General features: G+C 46.4%; 1 protein-coding gene across 1 annotated transcript; it reads left to right on the top strand.

The window, feature by feature from the left end:
* Positions 1-568: 568 nt before the first annotated feature.
* On the top strand, positions 569-6268 carry LOC133078530 (zinc finger protein 304-like). The gene is made up of 3 exons (XM_061173616.1): positions 569-998; positions 2331-2457; positions 4408-6268. Exons 1-3 carry the CDS (start codon positions 966-968, stop codon positions 6228-6230), a joined length of 1983 nt encoding a protein of 660 aa, XP_061029599.1. The 5' UTR covers positions 569-965; the 3' UTR covers positions 6231-6268.
* Positions 6269-14650: the final 8382 nt, after the last annotated feature.

The raw sequence follows: 14650 nt of genomic DNA, 5'->3' as shown, positions 1-14650 counted from the left end.
AAAGCTCCACCCGCGGTGGTTTGTGTCAGAAGGTGTAGGTTGGATCCGAGAACTTGCATTTTTAGTAAGTTCACAGTGATGCTGACCCAATTTGGGTATGAACGAATTAGAAGAACATTTCATGTTTTTAAACGAAGACTGCACGAGAGAGGGATATTCATTGCTCAGTTTAAGTCTCAGTCCCCAAAACTCAAGAGAGGTGAAGCAGTTCTTCCAGGATGAAAGAATGCTCCACCTGCTGGAGACGGCGGAGGACGCAGCGTTGTCACAGGTGACCACGGAAATCTGGACGGGTCGCCTTTAAGAGGAGCTCTGGCCCTCCGCGACCAAATTTCTCCCCGACCTTTCACCCTCCACCTGCCTCTGCACCGCTGTCGGGGAGAGCCGGAAGGGGTCCCGTTACCTGGTTGGATGGAGGACACAAACTCCTTTACCCATAAATCTGTGCCCAGCGCATCCGCGCTGCGCCAATGACAGCCCGGAAGATGGGCGTTTCCTGCCGCCCTTGCCGGCAGAGGCGGGACTTCCGGCGTCGCGGCCGTGACGTCTTCTGCTTGCGCCAGGGCTGTCTAGAGTGGCTGTGGAGGTTGGCTGGGAGGCTTGGCTGGGGTCCGCCTTCCGTGCGGCTCTTCGGAAGCGAACAGGGAAGGACAGTAGAAAGGATAGGACCTCCCTCCGTGTCGTTGTTAGGATCCATGGTCCCCGTCGTGGGACGGGCCGCCTTGCGCGGAGGTGTCAGCCGGGGCTGCGCTCTTCCCGAGGCCTTCGCACCCGCCCTCCGTCCTCGTCCGCTTCCGGAGGCGGCACCCTGAGCCTGAGCGCCTTTTTACAAGGGGGAGCCTGGGGCTCGGAGTGCGACAGTCGTCCCGAGGCCACTCCGCCCAGTGTGGGGTGGGGTTTCGGCTGTTCCCGCAGAGCCTGCTCCAGTCGCCAGCTTCTCGTCCCGATTCTGCTCAGAGGATCCCATGGCGGCCGCGGCGTTTATGGACCGGGCTCAGGTGAGTGGAGGGTCCCTCAAGCCCTCACCGCCTCAGGTGTAGGGGATGGTGTGTTCTAGGGCTTTCAACATTTCGCCTTCATCCCTCCTTTCTCTTGAGTATAAAGGCGGTGAAGGGCGGTCCTTGACGGTGGATATGTGGCGAGGTTCCCATTCCCAGTGTTGATGGGGTGAGGCGTGAAATGGTTTCCAAGGCCCAGGAGCCAACTGGTACAAACACTTGGAGATGAGAATGAATTAGGAGTGTTCAGGAAACCGCAGGTCTCTGTTATGTTTGGTGAGAATAGAGAGCAGGCAGTCAGGGATCAGGCCTGGAATGGCAGCCTGAGGAGCTGGGCCTCTTTTCTGATGGTGGCGGGAGCCATGGAAGGTTTGTAACAGAGAAGGGAGGTGATCTGACATCGGTGTTAACAGGCTTCCTCTTGTAGCAGAGTGGAAGGATTGGGGAAGCCTGAGGGCAGGGAGACTAGGATGGAGTCTACAGCAATAGTCCAGGTGAGTGTTGTTGGCGGGTGGACCAGAGTGGTGGCAGTGGGGGTTAGAGAGGTGTATGGATTTTGTATATGTTTTTAAACTAGGGTCGTTGGATATTTTCTGATGAGACATAGTGAGATTCTGGGACTCTTCACCTGTCCCTCCCCCTGCACTTGAGTCTGGGGGCTTTAAAGGAGGGGTCCTTTCTAGCCCAGCATCCTAAATCTAGATCGAGAGTTATATGAAGAGGTTCCTGCTTCTGGCAGCCAATAGGATGAGGACTGGAAGGGTGTATTAGACCCAGGAACAGCATGTGTAAATGCTTGGAGGTAAGGTTGAGTTGGGAGTCCTTAGGCACCTGGGTGGCAGTGGTGCCTGTCATAAAGACATATGAGTACTTCCTGGATACTGTATGCAGAGTAGCTTCAGGAGTGGGGGTTGCCTTGGAGGTGCATATGGTGTGGATCAGAAGGTTGTCAGTGTTAAAGGGGTGTGGTCCCGATATGACGAAGGTGTGGTTCAGAGTGACGTACATGTTGGGAGGAGTGTGGACTGATGGCCTCAAAGTTGTGTCTGGGTGGCATGTTCTGGAGGATGCCAGCAGGAGAGTGTTTGGTGCCCCTCATGCAAGATCCATAGCTTACATAATATATTAATATATCTGCTCAGCTGCCTGGTTCTGTTCTGGGCTGCACACAGCGATCAGAGGGACAGGAGAGAGCAGGCAATAGTGGTGTTAAGGCCTAGTTTCGCCTCTGAATTGGGCAGCTGGGGAGGATAGGGACCAGGGGGTGGGTAGGTTAATGGGTAGACTGGGGAGTCCTGTTGTCTGTGAGCTCAACTGTCCCCTTCATGGCAGGGCTGTGTGACCTTCGAGGATGCATTTGTGTACTTCTCCCGGGAGGAGTGGGAGCTCCTTGAGGAATCTCAGAGACTCCTGTACCGTGACGTGATGCTGGAGAACTTTGCACTTGTGGCCTCTCTGGGTAAGTCCCTGTTTCAGTTATCTATTGATACATGGCAAATTACTCCAAAAGTTAGTGACTTAAAACAATTAAAATGCGTTATGTAACTTTCAGTGTAACAGGAACCTCTCTCGTCACAGCTTACCTGGGTGCTTTTGGCTCAGGGTCTCTCATGAGGTTTCAGTCAAGCTGTCAGCCAAACCTGTGTTCTCATCTGAAGGCCATTCTCGGGAAGAATCCACTTACAAACTCACTCATGTTTTGTGTTTCCAAGATGCAGTTTCTTGCGGCTTGTTGACCTGTGAGCGTTAGTTCCTCACTGGCTGTTGGTCAGAGGCCTCCCTCGGTTCCTTGTCATGGTGGCCTTTCTGTAGTGCACCTCATAACATGGAAGGTGCCTTCTCTGAGCAAGTGCACAAGAGAGAATGTCCAGGATGATAGCTGGTCTTTTTCTAACCTGATCTGGAGAAAATGATCCCATCATTTTTGCCCTATTCTGTTCCTTAGAAACGGTCAATCAGTCCACCCTACGGTCAAGGGAAGCGGCCTACACAGGGGCGGGAATACTGGGAGGTAGGCATTGTTGGGGGCCATCGGAGAAGCTGCCTTCCACAGGCCCTCATGCCCGCTCCAGTGTCCTTGGGGTTTGCTTTTTCCCCACTTCCTTTGGGGCAGCTCTTTCAGTCCAGCCAGATCAGTGACTCTTCTCCTTCCCTTCTTTGGTTCCCAGAGCAGGTGCTGTGGGTGCCAAGGCTGGGCCGTGTGTGGTGTCCCCTCCTTTGCTGAGCAGTCCCGACACCTATGCCCAAAGCCTTTCAGGATCGGGTTAGGAATTCAGGGCTCTTTCAGTCTGCTTCACAGATTCTGCCTGACTTGGGCACTTCCAGATCCATGATGCTTCTGTGTCCATGTTCTGCCCCCATCCTCTGGCTGAGATTTCCTGGGGCATGACTATGCTAGGAATTGTAGGTACTGACGTGGTCACTGCTTGTGGAAGGTACAGGGATGTTCCGCCAAATCATCCTTTGGGTTTTTTTGGTTTTTTTGTTTTTTTGTTTTTAACATTTTCTTTTTTTTGTGGGATGGGTCTATCTAGGCCACTCATCTGCTCTGTTTTGTTTTGTTTTTTCTTGGAGTATAGTTGATTCATAATGTTGTGTTAGTTTTCCCTATGTTTTTTTTTTTACAACTTCCATCTTCCGGATCCCATGTAGTTGCCCAGGTGGAGGGGGGCGGGAAGCCCCGGGTGCCTGACAGGGAACCCTGACTCCAGCCACAGTGAGGGAGGCCAGAGAGGGCCTGGCCCTGCCGCATGGGAGCTGAAAGAGAGCCATCTTAGGGCTGGGTTCACATCGTACCATCAACCTGCTTTGTGTTCACCAGTGTTTTCTTGCCAAGGCACATAGCAGTACCTCACTTCTTCCTTTCCTTCCCCATTCTTGGCACTTGACGTTTCTCTTCTGTCTTCCATCCCTTGGCTGTTTCCCCACCTCTCTGGCCTCCATGTCTCTCACTCATTCTCCTCTTCTCCGTCTGCAGTGCTCTGCAACGTTGGCTACTGTAATGTGTCATGAGTTGTGCACATATCCGTATGTAGTCTTTAAGAACCAGCTACTTACTTGCAATCAGATTTTCCTGGGCTTGGACACAGCCTTCTGCAGAGAGCTCACCTGACACCAGCAGCTGAGGCCGTGCTGAAACCCTTTTGTAGAGGAGTAAGTTGGAGACCTCGCCTCTACTTCTGGTACTGTCCACCATCATTGTGTCTTAACCCAGCGTTAGAGTTCCTCCGTACTGTGATGTTTAGAGGCCCAGGACTGAAATGGGCCCTTCCTCACCCTGATCCTGGCTCCCTCATCCTGCCAAAAGCCAGTGGACTCATTCATTGGTGTGTCACACATACATATGTGATGGAGTTGCTGCTTCTTACCAAAGTCAACATGTCCTTCACTAGCATTTCTTTGCTTTCAGGTTGTTGGTGTGAATCAGACAATGAGGAGTCCCCTTCTGAGCAGAGCTTTTTTGTAGGAGTGTCAGAGGTCAGGACTCCTGAGTCATATCCATTTATCCAGAAAGCCCACCCATGTGAGATATGTGACCCACTCTTGAAAGACATTTTGCACCTGGCTGAACACCAGGGATCATGCCCTGCACAGAAACGGTACACATGTGACCCCTGTGGGCGAGGATTCCTGTTCAGTGAAAACTTTTATCAGCATCAGAAGCAATATAGTGGGAAGAATCCCGTCAGAAGGGATGATGATGGGGCCTCACTTGTGAAGAGCTGTGCTGTCCACATGTTAGGGAGACCTTTTACTTGCAGGGAGGAAGGGATGGACTTGCCGGATAGCTCTGGCCTCTTCCAGCACCGAAGTACTCACAGTGGAATGAGTCCATGCAGAAGGACTGAGTTCGTGGAGCCTTTTCCACAAAGCTCCAGACTCGGGCGACACCAGGGAGACCATGATGAACTGATGCTTCTCAATTGCAGTGACAATGGGAAAGCCTTCCTGAACACCTTCACTCTCCTTGACAACCAGATAACTCAGGCTGAATTGCGAGCTTTTAGGTGCCTACCATGTGGAAATCTGTCCAAGGAGAAATCGGCTCTTATTCATCACAATAAAATTGATAGTGGAGAAATATCACATGTGTGTAAGGAGTGTGGAAAGGCCTTCATTCACCTGTCTCACCTAAAAACCCACCAGAAATTTCACACTGGAAAACGACAGTATACATGCAGTGAATGTGGAAAAGCTTACAGCAGAAGCTCCCACCTTGTTCAGCACCAGAGAATTCACACCGGAGAAAGGCCTTATGAGTGCAGCGAATGTGGAAAAGCTTTTAGCCGCAAAAACACGCTTGTTCAGCACCAGAGAGTTCACACTGGAGAAAGGTCTTATGACTGCAGTGAATGTGGAAAAGCCTACAGCAGAAGCTCCCACCTTGTGCAGCACCAGAGAATTCACACTGGAGAAAGGCCTTATGAGTGCAGTGAATGTGGGAAATTCTTTAGCCAAAGCTCTCACCTTATTGAGCACTGGAGAATTCACACTGGGGCAAGGCCTTACGAATGCATAGAATGTGGAAAATTCTTTAGCCATAACTCCAGCCTCATTAAACATAGGAGAGTCCACACAGGAGCAAGGTCTTATGTGTGTGGCAAATGTGGGAAGGCTTTTGGCTGCAAAGACACACTTGTTCAGCACCAGATAATTCACACTGGAGCAAGGCCTTATGAGTGCAGCGAGTGTGGAAAGGCCTTCAGCCGTAAAGACACGCTTGTACAGCACCGGAAAATCCACACCGGAGAAAGGCCTTATGAGTGCAGCGAATGTGGAAAATTCTTTAGCCATAGCTACAACCTCATTGTGCATCAGAGAATTCACACTGGAGCGAAGCCTTATGAGTGCAGTGAATGTGGGAAATGCTTTAGCCACAACTCCAGCCTCACTCTACACCAGAGGGTTCACAGTGGAGCAAGGCCTTATGTGTGTAGTGAATGTGGGAAAGCCTACATTAGTAGCTCCCACCTTGTTCAGCACAAGAAAGTCCACACTGGAGTGAGGCCTTATGAGTGCAGTGAATGTGGGAAATTCTTTAGCCGCAACTCTAGCCTCATCCTTCACCAGAGGGTTCACACTGGAGAGAAGCCTTACGTGTGCAGTGAATGTGGGAAAGCCTATAGCAGAAGCTCCCATCTTGTTCGGCACCAGAAAGTTCACACTGGCGAAGGGCCTCATGAATGCTACATCTTTGGTGGCCCTTTAGCTGCATCTGTTACACTTGTTTAGCAGCCAGAAATTTCACACTAGAGAAAGGCCTTATGAATGCAGAAAATGTGCTGTATCCTTGTTCAAGGTATTAGGACTCACACCAGAGAAGAGCTCTGTGAGTGCCCTTTGTGAGGAAGCCAGCAGGTCAACCTTGTACAATCGTACATCCACTCCGGGGAGATTCCCGACAAGTACCACGTAGGTGAGAAACTCTCATGAGGTGCATTGCACTTCCTCAACTGTCCAGGGCTCTTGTCAGTTATATCACTGCCAGTGCCTGTGGTGGAAGCCATCTCATTGCTGCTAAGTTTACATGGTGTCTGTCAGTTACTCCAATATGCTCAGGAAAGGTGGACCCCTGTGCTGTCTCTCCTAATCCCTTGAGGGGATCGTGAATGTTCTGAGTGTATTGAAGATCCTCATTTCCTTCCCCATGATGGGGTTCTGAGTGACCATGATCTATCTCTGCCCGAAAGGATCTGAACTGGAATCTGCTGGTGATTACCAGACAAGATTTCCCTTCTTCCTTGACAATGTTGACTAACATGATAGCTGTGACTTATTTATCCTGCTTTCAAGTCACCCAACTTTGGAACTCCCTGCCCCATGCTACTCTGGTTTGTGCAGTGATAAAGGCCTGCTGTGGCAGTTTTTACTCTTGGGAGGTCGTTCACTGTGTCTAATGGATTGAGAATAAATTGGGTTTCGCCAGCCTGAAGGGAAGAACACCTTTTGTTGGCACCAACTTTATGTGCCTCAGAAGGAACAGTAGGATGGCAGAGAACACCTCTCAGTCTAGTTTCACCTAGTTTGCATTGTTGCCCAAGGCTTGCTAGAAAAGTCTGAAGAGCTTTGTGCACCTAATCCTGTGGCCTAGAAGTCAGGATTTCCTGTGAGCCCAGAGTTCATTCTGAGGAGGGCACAGTTGGTGTGGAAATCTCCAGTGCTTGTGGAAGCAACATGAATTGGGTCCTTTGTTCCTAGGGAATGTCCCATATTCCCCAGCACTTTTGAGGGATTTCTGTCTCCTGGACCTGTACAGGAGCCAGTCCCTGATGTCCAGAATCCCACAGGCAAGTATCATTGACTTGGAAGGCTTTAGTCTTTTAGGGCAACATGGGAATCATAGTTGGTACAGAAACACTGAGATAATGGAGTGGGGATGACTGTGGCTAGTGAGAGGATGTGTGCCTATTCTAACAGAGGCATCTGTAAATGTCCATGCAATTTTGGCTGTATGGCATGAACGGTACAGAAATTCTAAGGACCTTCAGACATCTGAGTCTCCTGTGGCCAACGCACTGTCACAGTAGATAACCTAAAGGTTTGCAGACTTCTGTACGTCCCTCGGCTGTTGATGTTATGGCCATCACAGGCACAGGTAGGAACCCCAGCACTGACAAAAGGGAGATCCAGGGATCGGGCTTCTCTGACCCAGCCAACATTCCTAGTGACAGTAGTTGATGTAGACTTCATTGCTCTCCAGTTTTTGCTGATATTGAGGCAGGGCTTATCTCCCTAAATTGTGGGGAGAGGGATATGGTAGAACCAGAACAGTTGCCAGATGTGACTTTCCAAGAGGAATGGTAAATATGGATTTTTATGGGGAACATTTAGTTCTTAACATCTTTATTGAGGTATTGTGACATGAAATAAAATGAATATATGTAAAGTGTAAAACGTGTTATGTTTCACCATGTGTGTATATACTGATGAGACCACACAATCAAGATAATGGAGATATCCCACACAACCTAAATATTTCTTGTGTCCCTTTATAATCCTTTCCTTCCAGTCCTTTCTAACCCCCTTTCTCACAATTCACAAGTAATAGCAAGCACTTTCTAGAATTTCATATAAACAGAATCACATGGTATATACTTTCTGGGGAGTGGGACTCTGGCATTTTTCACTATTTTGAGATTAATCCATCTTGTTGCATGTATCAATTGTTTGTATTGTTGAGAATTATTCCATTGTATAGATATACCACATTTGTTTTTTATCTATTCACCTGTTAGTGGATGTTTGGGTTTCCAATTTTTGACTGTTACAAATAAAGCTCCTATGAAGATTTGTGTATAAGGTATTACTGAATAACATTCCATTGTATGGCTATACCACAGTTTGTTTATCCATTCACTGACTGAGGGACATCTTGATTGCTTCCAAGTTTTGGCACTTATCAATAAACCTGCATTATGCATTGTGTGTAGGTTTTGTGTGGGTATAAGTTTTCAATTCGTTTGGGTTCAAGCCAAGGAGCATGATTTACTGGGTCATATAGTAAGAGTATGTTTAGTTTTGTAAGAAACTCTCTTCCAAAGTGGCTGTCATTCTGCACTCCCACCAGCAGTGGGTGAGTGTTCCTGTTGCTCCATATCCTCGTCAGCATTTGATGTTGTCAGTGTTTTGGATTTTTGCCATTCACATAGGTGTGTAGTAATAGTATATTGTTGTTGCTTTCATTTGCAATTCCCTAATGATATATGATGAATATCTTCATATTCTTTTTTTTTTAAATAAGTCTTTGATGGCTAGCTTTTTTTTTTTTTTTTTTTTTGGCTGCATCAGGTCTTAGTTGCCGCACGTGGAATCTTTTCTGGCGGCGCGCAGGTTCTTCGTTGTGGTGCATGGGCTTCTCTCTAGTTGTGACGTGTGGGTTTTCTCTGTCTAGTTGTGGCATGCGGGCTCCAGGGTGCGTGGGCTCTGTAGTTTGCAGCACGGGGGCTCTCTCGTTGAGGTGCGTGAGCTCAGTTGTGGCGTGCAGGCTTAGTTGCCCCGCGGCATGTGGGATCTTAGTTCCATGACCAGGGATCAAACCCATGTCCCCTGCATCGGAAGGCAGATTCTTTATCACTGGACCACCAGGGAAGTCCCTCTTCATATTCTTTTAACAGTGTCTTTTGCAGAGCAGAAATTTTAAATTTTAGTCAAGTCTAGATTACTAAGTTTTTCTTTCATGGATTGTGTTTTTGGTGTTGTATCTAAAAAGTGATTGCCAAACCCAAGGTAACTTACATTGTCTCCTGTGTTATCTTCGAGGTGTTTTGTAGTTTTGAGAAAATATTTGTAAAAGGTATAAGATGTGTGTCTGGATCACTTTTGTTTTGGCTGTGCTGTACAGTTTGCGGGATCTTAGTTCCCCTACCAGGTATCAAACCCATGCCCCCTGCAGTGGAAACAGGGAGCCCTAACCACTGGACCACCAGGGAATTCCCTGGATCACTTTTTTATTGTTTGTTTATTTATTTTATAAACAGAATACATAATTTATTACCTATTTTACTATCTCTTAGCATGTTGTTTTTTTAAATTAATTTTATTTTGGCTCGCTGGGTCTTCACTGTGGCGTGCAGGCTTCTCTAGTTGCAGTGCGCAGGCTCAATTGCGGTATGTGGGATCTTAGTTCCCCTACCGGGACCCCTGCATTGGGAGCATGGAGTCTTTTTTTTTTTTTTTTAATAAATTTATTTATTTATTTATTTATTTATATTTTTGTCTGTTTTGGGTCTTCATTGCTGCGTGCAGGCTTTCTCTAGTTGTGGCGAGCAAGGGCTACTCTTCATTGCGGTGCGGGGGCTTCTCATTGTGGTGGTTTCTCTTGTTGTGGAGCACAGGCTCTAGGCGCACCGGCTTCAGTAGCTGTGGCACACGGGCTCAGTAGTTATGGCTCACGGGCTCTAGAGCGCAGGCTCAGTAGTTATGGCGCACGGGCTTAGTTGCACCGTGGCATGTGGGATCTTCTCGGACCAGGGCTCGACCCCACGTCCCCTGCATTGGCAGGCGGATTCTTAACCACTGCGCCACCAGGGAAGTCCCTGGGAACGTGGAGTCTTAACCACTGGACCACCAGGGAAGTCCCTGGATCACTTTTTAAAGCCCATTTGTTGAAAAGACTTCTTTCTCCATTACTTTTCCTTTGTTCCCTTTTCAAAGACCACTTGAATGTATTTGTGTGGATCTATTTCTACACTCTCCATTCCAGTTTTTTCCATTTATTGAGATAATAATCGTGTGGCTGTGGGGGGGGGGTCTTATTGTCTTTTATTTTATTATATGGTTTATTCCATTAATTGATATTCAAATGTTAAGCCAACCTTGCATTTCCTGGGACAAGTCCCCCAGATCATGTTGTATAATCCTTTGTGTATGTTGGCAAGACAGTTTTCTGATATTTTGTTAATGTATTTTACATCTATATAAATGAATGATAATGGGTTTGTAGATTTGGGGTTTTCTTAAAAATATTTAATTAATTTATTTATTTGGTTGCACCGGGTCTTAGTTGCGGCAGGCAGCCTCCTTAGTTGCACCTCGTGGGCTCCTTAGTTGTGGCATGTGAACTCTTAGTTGCGGCATGCATGTGGGATCTAGTTCCCTGACCAGGGATCGAACCTGGGCTCCCTGCATTGGGGGCGCGGAGTCTTAACCACTGTGCCACCACGGAAGTTCCCACATTAATTTTTATATGTAGCATTTTTATCTTCATCTAGTTCAAAATATTTATGTTTTTAAAATTTCTCTTGTAATTTCTCCTTTTACCCAGAGGATAATTAGCAGTGTGTAGTTTAGTAAGTCACTTTCTATTAAATTTACAGGGATGGTATCACAGAGCAGGAGGAATGCTTGTGATTTTTCAGTCAATGGTCCAAGTGTTACTGTTGAAATGGGGGAAATCTGTGAGTTATTTGAAATAACTTGGTTTTTCTTCATAAGGTGGGAGACTCTTTTTTCCAGTTTCTCTTCTATTTACAGTATTTACAAGTGTCTTTTTCAATAGGTGGTTGGTTGGGACGTGGGCCCCGTAGCCCCTGCTGATCTGCAGGGACACATGTTTTCTTCAGATCCTGTCTTGTAAATATGAGCTGCCAGGTTTTGTAGTTCAAAAGGGGCTAATTATTCTTTTTCTAAAATTTTATTATTTATTTATTTTATTTATTGTTGGCTGCGTCAGGTCTTCAGTTGCAGCACGCGTGGGATCTTCGTTGAGGCGTGCGGGCTCAGTAGTTTTGGCGCGCAGGCTTAGTTGCCCCGTGGCATGTGGGATCTTAGTTCCCTGACCAGGGATCGAACCCGCATCCCCTGCATTGTAAGGCGGATTCTTTACCACTGGACCACCAGGGATGTCCCGGGGCTAATTATTTCCAAGTTCTAGTTTTGAATTAGGTCTCCACCTTCACGTTTAACACCATTGGTAAAATGACATGAAACAGCTGCTCTTAACATCAGCACCTCTGTGACTTCCAACTGTTGAAATTAGGAATTTTTTCTAGTCGGTCTGAAAATCTCCTATAGTTTAAAAATACTTTTGTTTTAATGATTAAATTACTATACAATCGATTTTTCCTGGTCATGGACCACCAGACCAGAGACTTGTAAACCATAGGCATCCTTATTACTGAAACTATGATTAAGAAACGTCACAAGACGAGTAACCCCAGCTTCTTTGTTCCTCCCCTCTAAACCCCCCCAACTCAAAGAAACAATTGCAGTGGGTGTCAGACTTGTCTCCCACTCCCTTGATTGGTGCCCTGCAACAAACTCTTACTTTGCTACAAACACTCAATGTCAGTTTGGCTTTTGCTCGGTTACAGTAGGGGGTCTGAGCAAGGGAAAGAGTAGGGGGAGAGGTGCTAAGGAGAGAGATCAAAAGGATAAGGGGGTGGGAGCGCTGGATTTGGGAGGCTACTGCAGGACAAGGAGAGGGTGGATTTACAGGGGAATGAGTCTACTTTGTTCCTGCTGAAGTTTGTCGACTTGCTCATTAGTTTTGGCCAAAGAATCTTTTAGTGATGTAACTTTTATTTCAGAATTTAATTTGGAGTCCTCTGCATACTAAGAAAAAATACTATCCATTGGGCCTGAGAACTCTTATTTCCTTTATTTTCAAAGGTGTCTTTCAAATTAACCCTTTTGTTCAAATCAAGTGTCCCCCAGAGTGGCCACTGAAGGCCCAAATCATCCTTAGGATAGTTATGCTATTCAGAAACACAGGCACACAGGACTTCCCTGTGTGGTCCAGACAGCCCAGGAAAAAAAAACCAAAAAACATAACTCAAAGGACATCAAAAAAGGTATGAAAAGGAATGGCCTGATCCACCAAGTATCTCAAACAACAGGGAACTAACAACAAAATCCAGGTGTCAAACTGAGAACGAAAAGCCACGAAACTCAACACAGAGCAGAGTTTAGACCTACTGCTGACTTACCACGTCTTCACGGACTCAAGTTGCCCTTGAGCAGCAAGGCACAAGGGACATCTGTGGGTACTGCACCTGGTGGAAGGCTGGGGTCTGCGGTGACAGGCAGTGCAGACAGTATCTCAGTGGGGCTTCCACAATAAACATAATAGGTTGTAACATAGTTTCTACAGTGGATACATCCAGTTTATCTTGTTCCTTTTGTCCACTGAACATTGATTAGTGAGACACAGGCTCAACAGTAGTGTGAGCTGGAGGACTGATGATACTCAGTGTGGAAGCTCCTTACAACTTCTCCTATTACTATTTTACCTTCTTAATCTGAATTTGTCTTAAAAATTATTTTTTCACTTGCTTTGACACTAGTTGAGGAAATCATACATCTCTCATGCTTAACTGTTAGTAATCTGTCCATCATTTTCAATTTTGAATGAACAACTGCGTATCATACAAAGACCTCGGAGAGGACCTTTACCACATTTAGTGAATATCCACTCTTCAGGAAATTCATCACAAAATTTACATTTGCATTTTGCATTTTTGTATTCAGTATATACAAAATATAGATAACAGCAAGTTCAGCAAGAATAGAAAATATTGCCTTTTCAATCTCACGTGTGTATCAGTTTGTCACAAGTCCAAACTCATAACTAAGTTTTAACAGGTTGAACCATTGAAAGGTTTGCAAACTTGTGTACTAACAGTGAATTGAACTTGGTATCTGATACAACAACAAAAAAAGGGAACTTCCTGTTTGCCTGCCTGTAAGGGAGAGTTCTAATTGTCAGGAAGTCACCCCAAAAAAAGCCAGAGCAGGTCTCATATGAGCTTTTGGGAAGTCTGGAATTCAGGAATCGGCAGACTTTCAGAAACAGGCATGTTTAAGGATTGAAACCTATCCGTAAAGGAGAGCGAATTATCACGTCATTTCCTGCCAAGATAGCTTGTGACCTTCTAACCTTCGAAGCCTGGGTACAAAGGGGGCATCCTACTCGGGAGACAAAGGTTTGGGATTCCATGATCCCATCTCCTTGATGGGAACTGATTTATCAAGTCACCTGAAATTGCAGCAACAGTGAATTGCACAGGGAGTTGAAATTATCTCTGAAAAATACTTGAAATGAATATTACAAAAAGTTATTGACAGTGATTATGTAGTTACTCAATGAAATTGGGAAAAATAGTTCTAGAGGGCTTCCCTGGTGGCGTAGTGGTTAAGAATCCGCCTGCCAATGCAGGGGACACGGGTTCGAGCCCTGGTCTGGGAAGATCCCACATGCTGCAGAGCAACTAAGCCCGTGCACCACAACTACTGAGCCTGTGCTCTAGAGCCCGCGAACCACAACTACTGAGCCCACATGCCACAACGACTGAAGCCCGCGCCTACAGCCCGTGCTCCACAACGAGAGAAGCCACCGCAATGAGAAGCCTGCGCACCGCAACGAAGAGTAGCTCGCTGCAACCAGAGAAAGCCCGCGAGTAGCAACAAAGACCCAACGCAGCCAAAAAAAAAAATAGTTCTAGAGAAACATATCTGTTACAGGTGAAAGGAAGTTAAAGAAAGTTAAGCTCTCAGTAGCTACAGTTTATTACAGTGAAAGGATACAGATGAAAAGCAGCAAAGGAAGATGGTGCAATAGGACAGAGTCCAAGTGGGACCACATTGCCAGGTTCCAGTTGCCCCCTCGCTTAAGTCTCACAGCATCAATGTGTGACAGCACACATGAAATATTGCTAACCAGGGAACCTCACACAAGCCTTGGTGTTGTCCAGGTTTTTTTGGAGTATCTGTCACACACAGGGACACCTGTGTGGCTGACCTTACTCTCTAGCTTCTCCAAATGTCAAACTGATGCAGAGACCTATGGCCCCCCCATCATAAATCACAGTATTAGCATAAACTGCCTAGCACAACCCAAGGACCAGGTAAATAAAGACATTTTTATTAGTGAATGTATCAAGAGCTTAGAGATTGTTTTGCAGGAGTTGGGCAAATAAGTGCCACACATTTCTTTGGAATGAATAGAGTGGACAACTCAGGCCTGTGATGTCATCCTTTACACAGGTGAAGTGAAAATACTCAAAACTTGTCCCTTCGGAATTCTTTTACATTTTACCCTAATCTATGTTCTCAATGTTATTTATGGGTATCTGTATAATGGAAACAGACTATAATGGTGTGCTACTTCACATCTTCCCAAGTCCACACTGGGTGACCTTGAAACCATGCCCCAT

The sequence above is a fragment of the Eubalaena glacialis genome, chromosome 18, assembly GCF_028564815.1.
Source record: "Eubalaena glacialis isolate mEubGla1 chromosome 18, mEubGla1.1.hap2.+ XY, whole genome shotgun sequence".
NCBI classification, from domain to species: domain Eukaryota; kingdom Metazoa; phylum Chordata; class Mammalia; order Artiodactyla; family Balaenidae; genus Eubalaena; species Eubalaena glacialis.
The sequence above is the reverse complement of the archived record's forward strand: the minus strand, read 5'-3'. Positions and strand labels throughout refer to the sequence as shown.